This window comes from Pezoporus occidentalis, unplaced genomic scaffold (genome assembly GCF_034315485.1).
Source record: "Pezoporus occidentalis ecotype Australia unplaced genomic scaffold, CSIRO_AGI_Poc_V1 ctg293, whole genome shotgun sequence".
Classification (NCBI taxonomy): Eukaryota; Metazoa; Chordata; class Aves; order Psittaciformes; family Psittacidae; genus Pezoporus; species Pezoporus occidentalis.
The window spans coordinates 18,552-30,628 of record NW_026914863.1 but is presented as its reverse complement, the minus strand read 5'-3'; the positions used below and the strand labels follow the sequence as shown (position 1 = coordinate 30,628).

Here is a 12,077-nt window from a genome sequence, read left to right as displayed (position 1 = left end):
TCAGTGGCTGTATATAACCCATGTGTCAGTGTACATAAATATTTTGCAGTCATGCTCCATCAGGTCCATACAAACAGACAGCTCATATCTCCAACAGAGTTTGGCGTGATGAGATAGATGGCCTTCCCCTGGTCCACCCATCCAGAAACACGCCATGAGAGCAGCTCACAAAGCAGCACAGTGACCAGTCTGTGACTGGGACAGGATTGAACTCCAGTGGGACGTGAGGGTGAAGCTGGGTCTTTGTCCTTCGTCCACATCCTTTGGGGATCTCAAGCGCTTTTCACTTCCAAACAAGCTTCTCAACTCCTCTCACCCTGGTACGTGCAGGGACTTCCTTAGAGTAGATGGAGGTGTTGAAGCCAGGGTTGGTGCTTTGAGGGGGGACAAGCAGTGGTCATCTCCTCCCCAGATGGCAACACAGGAAAGGAAACCCGTTATGAGTGAGCTGAAATCCTTATGGAGGGCTCCCTGGAAGTCCCTAAGGATGCGCGGATAAAGCAGGTTCACCAGCAGCCTTTCTCTTGAGGTTTCAAAGGGCATCCTCTCTCCTGGGTCTTTATGAAGAGTCGATGATATTCCCTTTGGATGTCCATGGACGTGCTGAGACTGAAGGGGTTTTTCCCAGCCATTCCCTATGGGAATGTCCTTCAGTTTCCCTGTGTGGACATCTGCAGCACCCCAATCTGCCAGCTGGATGAAGAGATGCTGACTCCAGATTTAACACCTTTCTCTTCTTCCAGGCAAGCAACCTAAAGGCACCTTCTCCATTGAGCACTACGGTGCCCGCCTGGCTCCCCATCTCCGCAAGGACTCTCGGAGAAGATGCTGCTTTGAGTTAACCTGCTCTGGCAAACGCACCTACGAGGTAGGAACGGGGCCCCAAATGGCTCTCGCGTGCTGGTTGACCACCGGGCACCAAAGCACATGGTCCAGGTTGAGGGGCAGAGGTGCAGGCTGGACCTGCGGGCTCAAGGGGGTTGGGAAGCTCCAACAAAGCAAGCAGAAGGTGCTGATGCTGCTTCTTGATGGGTGATCTCAGCATGGGCCTTCCCTTGGCATGAGAATCATCCTGGGCTCTGCTCGCGCTCATGGAGCACAGGGTTTAAGCAAGAGCATGGTGTAGAAGCAGTGGAGGATTGGGTTTGGGAAGCCCAGTTTTAAATAAGCCCCTCAGAGCCAGGTTAGATTTAAACCTTGGTATGTTGAGCATCCTGGGGGAACCTAAAACCTGCGGCAATGGAAAACCCAGCCCAGTGCATGACGTCTGCAGGAGAAGCTTCCTGAGCTTGTGGATGTCTCGGTTCAGAGTCGGTGTAGTGCATTCAGTGGGGATTGTGGTTTTCATCCGACTTGGTTTAATGAATCAGGCTTGACAGCTTTCCTCTGGGATAGTCTGGCTCTGTTCCGCTTCTGGTTCCCTTTTTGGAACAGGGAGATAAGAAGGGAAATGGCTTTCCTAAAGTCACAGGGGGGAGAACGGCAGAGCCAGGATCTCCATCCCCAATCCCTTTCCTCCCTCTCCCTCCACCCAAGAACCAGCACAATAACGGGTGAACCTCTCTCCAGTTCACAGCCCCAAGCCCAGCAGAGGCTGAAGAATGGGTGGATCAGATCCAGTTCCTCCTGAAGGGTGAGTGTGGTGGCCCTGGCAGCATCTGCCCCCTTGCTGGGGCTCCGCATCCCCTCTTAGCCAGGGAGAGGTCCTGGGGCTTTGCTCCTTGGGGTCAGTTTGGAGCCCACATCTGGGTCCACCTCGAGAGCTCCTGGCTGGTTTTAGAGGCCAGGGTTGGGTGGTCTCTCCTGCCAGACCTGAGCTCCTTCACTATCCCCTGTGATGAAGAGGATGAAGAGGAGCTCTACAACGACGTGGACAGTTCTGAGTCTGTGACCACGGTATCCCATAATACTACTCTGAATCAAGACGGGCCAAATGTTGAGATGGAAGAGGATGACATCTATGAGGTTTTGCCAGGTAAGCAACCAAATCCTGAGCCATCCCCTAGCCCCAGCCCTGCAAACACCCTTGGCTACACTCCACATGGATGGGAATGAGTTTGATGGACCCATATCTCAGAGCTCTGACCCCATGTCTTTGTCTGGCCTGGCTGATGGACCACAAGAGCAAGCCCTTTGTGTTGTGCTGAGGTGGAGGGGTGGCGAATTAAGGTGAGGCAGCTTTTAGAGGCTCCCTTCAGCTCCACTGATATTAAGTTTGGTGTGAGTGGAATCTCTGGGCTGTGTTACCTGGAAGATCAGACTGGAGATGATGAAGCAGCTCCCTCCCGGGCACACAGTCGGGGCTGTAACGCAATTACTGGCCTTCCAGGAGATGATAACGTAACCACATTAAAGACCAGTGCTTGCTCTCTAACAGTGCACGAGGTCTGGAGGTAGCAGGGCAGCAGCTCCCGGTTAAAGGAGCCAGGAGCAGCCCTCAAAGTGCCTGCAAGGGTGACACCCTCTGCAATAGCTCTTGTTATAGCACAAGCCATGGTGTGATGTGCCCCAGGGCTTGGCCAAGGGCTCACCTGAGCCTCACTGAAACCCATGTGCTGTTGTGCTGCTTCTTCCCTGAAAGCAGAGTCCTTTGGTGGCTGTGTTCAGCCTCTCTCCATCTCTCACCTTTGCTTCCTGGGCTCCCCTTCCTCTCTCCGCACCCTCAGCTCTTTGGGCAGCAGCTTTCCCTTCCCTTGGGTGCACCCACAGTGGTCCCTGGGCTCGGATGGAGCCTCCACAGGGGTCTCCAGGCGGGTGGGTGAGAGATGCTGATGGTTGGTCAGGCTGAGGGCGTTCAGCATCCCTGCCTGCTTTGGCGCCTGTGTCCAGCTCCTCACTGCCTTGAGGCCACCAGCGCTGACGGGAGCAGCTGTAACACCTGCAGGTGTTGGTTTAAGGATGGATCCCATCGCTGCCCTCCCTTCAGGAGGCAGAGTGTGAGGATGCCAACCCTGGCAGCCGGGTTCACCCTCGGTCCCTGTTCCTATGCACATCAGTGCCCTGGTGCCCCATCCCTGGCAGTGCTCAAGGCCAGGTTGGACACAGGGCTTGGAGCAAGCTGCTCCAGTGGAAGGGGTCCCTGCCCGTGCCAGGGGTTGGAGCTGGAGGAGCTTTGAGGTCCCTTCACCCCAACCCACTCTGGGGGCATTTGTTGCCATGAAGGGGCCAGCTCCTCATCCCCCACAGGCCCCAGTTCCTGCAGCTTGGATGTCGGTGGTGGTGGCACATTGATGCCGAGGGTGCAAGTGGTGAGAAACCAGTCACAGGGCACAGGGGCAGGTGGGAGAGATCACGAGCCCTGAGCTCATCCCCCCTGCTCCTTCCCCCCCTCAATAAGAGCAAGGAACAATCTCATCCAAGCTGGGATCTCCTCTGGGCCTGGCTGCCTCCCTTGTGTCCTGGGTGAAAACAGAGGGAAAAGGATGGAGAAGGGAAGAAGGGGGGGGGGAGATGAAGAGATAATTTCCTCAGCAAGTCATCGTCGTTAATGAAGTTTTACAAAAACAGATACAACCAAGGAAAAATAAAATTTCACAGGTGATAAATTTTTCCAATTTCCCTGGCAGAATTCGATGGGATTGTTAAATTAAGAGTGAAGGTGTCTGTTAGGAAGCAACGAGCAGTGATGGGTAATTTTATAGAGTGGAAAATTGAATCAAATTGCTACATTAAAACACAGCTCCTCTGAGAATCTGCCCCAGTGCCCAGGCTGCTCCAGCACAGCAGGGTGGGGGGGGCACGGCCATGCCTGGGGCTTGGGGCTGCCCTGGACCACTCGCGATGCCCATAGGGATGGAAAGGTGAGGTTGTGATGCTCTCACAGGGATGCGGCAGCAGGGGAAGGGCACAGCCCCCAGGGGATGCGTTTGTCAGCGTTTGCCTCTGATCCATCACCCTAAAACCGGGCTATTGGATGGGATCGGGCACCCCAGGGGAGGCAGAGCATCGCTGCAGGCTCGGAAAAGCACCTGGCTCTGGGGCCGTGGTGTGGTGGGGAGCCGCTTCCCGTGGGAAGCTGAGTCCCAGCCGCAAGGACTGCACCTCACTGCACCTCTGCCAAAGGCACAGAGTGAGGGGGGAGCAGGGCAGAGGGAAACTGAGGCACAGGGGAGAGCGCCTGGTCCACGCCATGGAGCAGCTTTGCTCCGCTTGGAAACCCAGAGGCATCATTTCCTCCACGGCACGTGTATTCCTGCACCAGCCCCGTCTGATGCTTCCTAAGGAGCCTGGGTTTGCCTGTGAGAAGGGATCTGGGAAGAGGTTTCCTGAGGACAGCCTGGCTCCGGGATGGAAGCGGTGCCTGCAGGATGCAGGATGTGCACAGCAAGGATATGGGGAGCCCCTGGGTGCAGGTGGGGGAATGATGCTGCCCTGCTTTGGAGGACAGCTTTGGGGATTTCATGGCATGCAGGAGCTGGTTTGATGGCCCTTCACCTCAGGAGATGGGATACAGGGAATCGGCGCCATAGTTAAAGGGTAAAGGAATCCAGATGTGAGGGTTTGGGGGTGGGAATGGTGGGGAGGGAGCACTGCTCTGGATACATTTCCCTTCTCTTTTTACACATGCAAAGAGCAGGCAAAAGGCACTTTCCATAATTCATTTTGGGATCAATGCTAATGGGATCCTGCCTCGTCAGGGGCCGACCCCTACAATAAAGTCTGATTTATTTAGGAAAGATTTTTGGGGGCCGTTTCCCATCTAATGGGGGGAGCAGCAGCAGCGACCCTCCACCACGGGATGCAATTTGTAACGGGCAGCCCAGCTCTGACCTGGTTTGCATCGATCGGCTCCGGCTGGGATTGACGCCGGAGCAGCCCCAGCGCTTCACTGGCCCAGCCTCGGTGTCTGCTGGCTCTGCCTAAAGGGGACGGCAAAGCCGCATCCCCTGGGATGCAGTAGGGATGCATCCCGTCCGGGGCTGCGTCCGGGACTGCCCCGTGCTCCCCAAGGAGGCGGCAGCAGTGCAGGAGGTGCAGATGGGTTTGGGTCTATTTTAGAGATAGAAAATGGGTATCAATAAACTTTATAAATACATGTATAACATATAGAGGTACCGACTGTAGGTGGGTTCGAGCTCTTATCCGTGTGTAGATCCTTGCTCCCATCTGTCCCCGGCTGTTTTCTCAGCGCTTCCCCATGACTTCCAGCCTCTCATTCCTTTACCCTGTGCCATGGTATTGTTTCCTATGATTCCCTTCCATGCCACCCTGCCTTTGCTCCCCGTTCTCCTTCACTTCTGCTCCTTCCTCCCATCTCCATCCCGGCATCCCCCCATTGCATCCCCTGCGCCGGGCAAAGCGCGGCCCCAATTTATGGGGCTCTAAGAGGCGATTTGTTTTGCCCCGTGTTAACAACAATTCATGGGTTTATGCAACACGCTTGACAATACGATCTGTGACTTCCTCCCTTCCCACTCGCCGCAGCCCAGCCGGGGATTTATGGCTGTGGCAGTCGGATGCTCTCTGCCTGCCGGGGGTTTGGGGTAGCAGTAACGCTCACAGCCCTTCCCCTGACAGCTCTGCTGCTTCCCTTCCCAGACGAGGAGCTCGATCCCCCCTTCCCAGAGTACAGCAAGGACGCAGGGAGCAGGCAGAGAAGCGGTAAGAGCCCACCCTGCTTTGTCCAACTTTAAGGAACGTTTTGGGGGGGGGGGGCTGAGTCCCGCTGCCTTTGAGCATCCTGGGGTGTGATGGAGGCTGTGAGGAGGATGGAAGAGGCCCCAGGAGACCCTGAGGCTGGGCTGGGGGAGCTCTCCCCATCTTCTCCTTGCTGTGGGCATGGGGATGCCTCTCCCCTATGGACAGGACCCCGTGGCCTTAGTGAGCTCTCGACGGAGGAGCCTCAGCATCCAGCCCCCTCTTGCCTGATGGAGGCTCTCCCATCCCTGTCCCTTGTCCCTGGACCGCAGAGACGGAGCCAGCTCCCCCCAAGCATCCCACTGGGGCAGAAACAACCTGGGGAGAGGGAAGGAAGCAAATCATGTCCCAGAGGAAGCTGCTGCAGGGCGGGATCTGGGATTGGGAAGCCAGAAGGACACAAGCACCAGGAGCCAGCAGCCCGGGAGCCTGCCATGGTCACCGGTTCCACCCTTGCTTCTTCCTTAAGGACCTGCACCGCGGGACGGGAGCGGAAGATCTGTTTCCTCCCTGGTCCCACCTGCGTCGTTTTCCACCCCTGCTTCCTCCCCGGCACCGGAAAGCAGCGCTTGTGTCCAAGGAGCTGGGGCTGGGCTGGCCAGGGGCTTCCTGCTGCCCTGCTCGCTCCATCGCACGTGGGAAACCATCCTCCTGGCAAAGCCTGGCGTGGGAGAGCTTCCCACCCCATCCTGCTGCGCCTGGCGATGCTCAGCGCCCTGGGGATGCTCCGTGGGCATCCCGCCTGTTGGGTGATGGAGACCGGAGGGCTTCAGCCTTGGATGCTGTGGGTAACGGGTGGCTAAACCAGCTTCACACGTGCTTGTGCTCGCCTCAGTGCAGCACAGGCATTGCCCAGCTGGTTCAGCCCTCCCAGAGGACCCCAATGCCCAACTTCCCAGTGTTTCTGGAAAGCCGGATCCAAGCTTTCCCTTTACCCATCAGACGCCTTTGGATACGGCTCAGGCAGTTGTGCCCAGCCCGGGAGGGTGCTCAGGCCTGTTTCTACTGAGGTCTTGGTAGCACAGACAGGGATGAGTCCCAGCTGCTCGCAGAGACCGGAGCAAGGCGGCATCGCCCCATTCCTCATGGATTTGTGGAGCTCGGTACCAGCCCCCAGCGCTTGGGAAAAACAACATCCCCATCTTCACAATCCATCCCTTGTGTCCATGCAGCGGCCTCGGGGCAGGGGAAGGGAAGCAGGAGGCGATGGGATACCTTGTTCTGCTTGCCTGTCCCAGCTGCCGCATCCTCAGCGGGGAGTGGAGCACGGCTCCATGCAGGCTGGTGCTGGAGGTGGGGATGAGCCTGCACCCCAAGGGCATCCCTAGGTTTTGGGTGTCCCCTGGCAGGCATTTCAACGCCCTGCCCGTGCCCATCGGCATCCGCCTGCGGCGCCAATGGTTGTTGATGGTTAGAACCGGTGCAGCCACCAGCAGCCTGGGGATTGCTTTCAGCCCTGGGTGGGTTTGACACCAAGCAACGGGTTCAGTCCTCGCCTGGGAAAAGCCAGGCTGTGTTCCAAGAGGGAAAGGTCATCAGAGCCCCAGGAACCCCGACCCGGGCGATGGGCGCTCCTGTCCACGGGCACGGGAGAGGTGATGGGAGTCCTTGGGGTGGGAGGGAGGGTGAGGGCTGGTTCTTCATCCTGTCACACGGCCGCAGTGCCAGATGAGCATTTGGCTGATGGAAAACCATTGTTTCCCAGTTGGAGGAACCACGAGGATGCCCCGATGCTGGAGCAGCTTCAGGCCTCATTTACTCTGCTCAAGGCTGCTTAATCCCAGGCACTGGATGGGCCTGGGGCTGCTGCTGCGGATGCAGAGCACGGTTCCTCTGCTTAGCAAAGCAAAGCCTCGCAGGCTGCTCCCTGTCACCTGCCATGGGCACAGCAGTGGAACCCCGGAGCTGCGGACGGTTGTCATCAGGCTTCAGCATCAACAGGCTTCCCAAGGAAGGGGGCTGGGATGGATCCAGCCTCTCCCAAAGCCTCTTCCTGGGGCTGCAGGGGAAGATGATGCAGCCGTCACATCTGGCTGGTTCTCTTAATGAGAAGAGCCCTAAGAGCAGGCTCTCGTCCCACTCACAGCAGTGCAAAGCAGTGAAACCACAGCTGAACGTGGAGTTCAAGGTCTCGATGGGGCACTGGGGCTATTTAAACATCACCTCGGCCCTGTGTAAGTGAGCAGAATGAATGCAGGAGTCCTGCGATGGCTCATCTGGATCCAGCCCACATCCCACATCCCACATTGCACCAGCCTGGAGCTGGCTGGTCAGGAGGGTTGTGGCCATCCCCTGTCCCCTGCAGAGGCTGCAGAGTGAAGTCCCCCCCTTGCCTTGCCTTCAAGGAGCAAGCCAGGAGCCAGGATCCCTTTCCCACAAACAGGCTTTGCTCCAAGAAGCCCGTCCTGGTATCTGGCACAAAGATCTCGGCTGCTTCTGAAGCTGCAGCAGGGGGTTAAGAGCGGAGCCGCGCTTCCATCCTGAGGCATCTTCCTCATCCAAGGCCATAAAGCCTGACCTTTGGAGGCAGGCAGGGCTGGAGGGAAGCACGAGAGCTTCCATGCAAACCTTCCCAGGGGCTGGAAAACGTTCTCCCTGTGTCCTGCCACGTCCGGGCGCTCCTCCAGAGCTCTGCTTTACCAACAGCTCCTTGCTGAGGAGGGGGAGATGCCTCCAAGGTCCTCTCCTTCCTTTGATAAGCAGGAAAGAGCGGATGCAGGAGGGGGAGGCACCTCCCCAGCATTCCCAGTAAATGAGGGAGAACCGGGATAAGGTTGGCTCCAGCTTCCCCGCAGCATCCTCACCCCAGGCAAGCAGACCCATGGGTCCCGGCTGCTCACCAGCACGGGAACAGGCACTTTTGGCTCTGGAAACCCTTTGTAGGAAGCTGTATTTCCTGTTTCAAGCCTCTTCCCCTCCCTGCAGTGACACGGAGGAGCTGATGTGTGGGATCGCTGTCCTTAAATCCCTCTGCCAGCACATTAACAGCGATGCTCAAGCATTACCGGTGCTTTTATGCCCCCACAGCAGCCTTTGCCCACCCTCATCTCACAGGGGACACCAGCAGGTCCGTGCCAAGCCACTGGCTTGCATCGCCCATCCCAGCTTAATCTCTGCATGGTGATGGTGTCCTCACACCCTCCTCTAACGACCTTTGGTGTTAATGACCAAAGCTGCTGCTTGCCTCATCCTCCTGCTCGGAGACTTTCCTCCGCCTCCAGTTCATCACCTCTGGTTCCTGCACTTAGCACAAGCTGAAATAACTCAGTAGCTCCTTCTCCTTCTATTCCCTTCCCAATCTTCTCCTCGCCGCTGCGTGCTCCCCCTTTAATACTTTCCAAAGGATGCAGCCCTGCTTTGGTGGGGTTTTTTTCCTCCCAGCCTAAGTTCCCCAAGTCCCTGAGTCATTCCAGTTGCTCCCTGCTGTGCCGTTATCCGGCTCTGTAATGTCCTCTTTCATATTTAGGTGATCAAATCTGGGCACAGCACTCCGCATGCACCCTTATCACTCAGTCCCTTAGACCATATTAGAAGCACTGCCTCCAACGTGCGCTCAGCATTTGCTGTTTCTGCTTCCTGGGCTTGGCTCAGCTGTGGAGAGCAGCACAGACCCCCTGCAAGACGAGCTTTGCCTGGCTCCCGTTATCCATAGGGGTCACATCATGGCGATGTCCGTGTCGTGACATCGGGGTTCACCCCCACCTTGGTGCTGTGCCATCGGAGCAGGCCCCTGCCTGAAGCTGGGTGCAGGAACGTGGTGTCACCGTTGTCTTGTGTGCTCGGGAACCGGGAATGGGGGGGGTTCGGGATGGGGTTTTTGGTGCTGGGAAGGATGGGTTGGATGCGCTGGGACAAGCCGCTTCCCATCAGGCACATCCAGACCTGAGCATTCAGGTTGCATCGTGCCCTAGGAGGTTTGGGACCTTCTCTGAGCTCCTGCAGTGGGGTTGAAGGCAGATGTTTGCTCCCTGCTCTCCTCCCATCCCTGTTCCCACTCCGTTCAGTGCTGTTGGCTTCCTGAGTGATCCCTGTTCCATTGCCTGCAATCCCCCCCTTGGTTTCTATGCTGAAGGCTGTCACCTCCGCCAGCAGCATCCTCCCTGCAATATCCATGTTAAAGGATGGTGTTCCCCTCCTGTGGCCTCTGGCACAGCGGGGACACTGCACTGCAGAGGTGGTGCTGGGGCCATGTGTCCCCTTTGGACCAGGGTATGGATCTCCATGGCTCACTTTGAGCCTGAGGAGGAGATGAAGGGCTTGGGAGAGGAGCGAAGGCACCACCCCACAATCCCAATATTTCCCCATATAATTCCCTTTCACCTTGACCTCTCTTTGCTTTTCCCAGAGGGTCCCTGGCAGGATTATGCCCATTACTACCAAGGCCTATGGGACTGCAGCAGCGAGCATCCCGACGAGCTCTCCTTCCACCGCGGAGACCTCATCTACATCCTCAGCAAGGTAAAGCCTCCCCGTGCTCATTGTGGGGCTCAACTGCAAGGTCAGGAGCTGATGGAACTGGTCCAAAGCAGAGCTCAAGGAGCAGCTCAGTGCCCCCCCAGGGCCACTGCTGCCCTCGCACGTGGCATTTCGGATGCCCTAAAGCGGGATGCGGTGTGCTCTCCCTGCTGTTTCCCATGGCGATGGGCTCCCTACGTGCTGTTGCTCGGGTAGCACAGGGGTAATTGAGTTGCTCAGCTGGGTGTGACCGGGGCTCCCTTCAGCAAGCACACGCAGGTGAATAACTTGTTTGCATCAGCGGGGGTGCTGTGACCCCCTCCTGCCCCGCTCAGCGCCGCAGGGCTCTGTCCTGGCTCCCAGCCGGGTCCCACCGGACCACGGTGGCCTCGGTTCGTGGCAGTGATGAATGGGGGCAGTTGGGTTTTCACAGCCTGGTTTGTGTTAAAGGGACCTCAAAGCTCCTCCAGCTCCAACCCCAATGGGCAGGGACCCCTTCCACTGGAGCAGCTTGCTCCAGCCTGGCCCTGAGCACTGCCAGGGATGGGGCAGCCACAGCTTCTCTGGGCACCCTGTGCCAGCGCCTCAGCACCCTCCCAGGGAAGAGCTTCTGCCTAAGAGCTCAGCTCAGTCTCCCCTCGGGCAGGTTAAAGCCATTCCCCTTGGCCTGTCCCTACAGGCCCTTGTGAATCAGATTTGTTTTGGCATATCCCTCTATCCCCAGGGAGGACGTGGGTGATCAGACACCGCAGTGATGGGCAGGGAGTGGCAGCATCCAGCCTCTCCTTGGAGGTTTTTGTCCATCTATCCATCAGAGCCCTTGGGAACGGACCTACAGTGTGGGTGCCCTTTGCTCCGAGCCATGCACTGCAGCAGCCCCATAACCAGCCTGTCCCCCTCCCAGCTGCAGCCAGCATGGGATGGATGCTTTTAGCTGGCATGTTTGAGGCCAGCTCCCCTGTGTCCCCTCGGAGGCAGCTGCATCCCTGGCAGTGGCAGAGAGCAGCTTGGAGCTTGGGCTTCACCATCGCATTCTGGAAGGCCGAGAATTCCCCATCTGTGGATCTCAGAGCACTTTACAATGGCATTTAGCGACTTGCTGGCCCCTAGGATGGAGCTGATGTGCTCAGGGACTGAACCTGCATCACCTCCTTTATCCAGGGGGTGACACCGGTGCCATCACCGGTGCCCCGGTCCATCCTGCTGACAGCAGAGCAGGTCTGGTGTCCCCCCCCCAGCCCTGCACCAGCTCGGGGACACAGCTTGGAGTCACGGCAGGGTTTTCGCTCTCTTCAGTGCCTCCAGATTGCGACTCTTGTGCTGGTTCCCTCACACGGAACCGATCGCTCCTGAGAGCTTTTCCCCCGTAAATGACTCTGCGCGACGGATGCTCGCGGAACGGAGGCGGCGATGGACGGGGAGGGGGAAAGGATGGAGGCAGAAAGGAAGGGGGGGGGGGGAAGGTGTTCGAAAAGCCTGTTCGTTCGGCTGCGTTTTAATTTCCTTTTCAATCTTGTCCCAATTAATTCTGCAGAATTAATCTCAGCGAAGCAAAGTCGGCAGCGCCGGGGCGGCCGCTTCAGCGGTGCGGCCGCTGCAGCTGAACATGAAATAGGAGCTAATATAAAAACCCATCTGGTGTGTTTGAAACGCTGCTGCTCGGGCCCTGTCTGACATTTCCAGCAGCAGCACGGAAAAGTGGTTTGGGGGTTTGTGGACACCGGTAGATAGAAGGGACTTGGGGATGTGAGGGATGCTGCAGTGGAGGGATGCAAGGGAAGCATCATCACTGCTGCATCCCTCCTTGGAGCCGTCCCTTTGGTGCTGTAGCCCCCCAGCCCCTTGCCACCAAGAGGCTTTGACTTTGAACCAGGGAATGCCACTGTGAAGGGCTTTTCTCATCATCCCCAAACCTGGGCTTGATGCTCTTCATTGCACCCCAGTGCTGCCAGTGATGTGTTGCTGCAGGGATAGCGGGAATAACA

At 57.5% G+C, this 12,077-nt stretch overlaps 1 protein-coding gene across 6 annotated transcripts in view; it reads left to right on the top strand.

The window, feature by feature from the left end:
* Nucleotides 1-12,077, top strand: part of SKAP1 (src kinase associated phosphoprotein 1) — a 145,314-nt gene that overhangs the window by 121,650 nt on the left and 11,587 nt on the right. For 5 of the 6 annotated variants that reach the window (XM_062626541.1, XM_062626540.1, XM_062626537.1 and 2 more), the window contains 5 exons: nt 744-868; nt 1,570-1,633; nt 1,811-1,975; nt 5,539-5,601; nt 9,983-10,095. In XM_062626541.1, the coding sequence (XP_062482525.1) occupies nt 744-868; nt 1,570-1,633; nt 1,811-1,975; nt 5,539-5,601; nt 9,983-10,095 (530 nt within the window). Of the gene's footprint in view, nt 1-743; nt 869-1,569; nt 1,634-1,810; nt 1,976-5,538; nt 5,602-9,982; nt 10,096-11,626; nt 12,049-12,077 lie in introns of those variants that run through there. The other variant, XM_062626539.1, reaches the window with a different exon arrangement.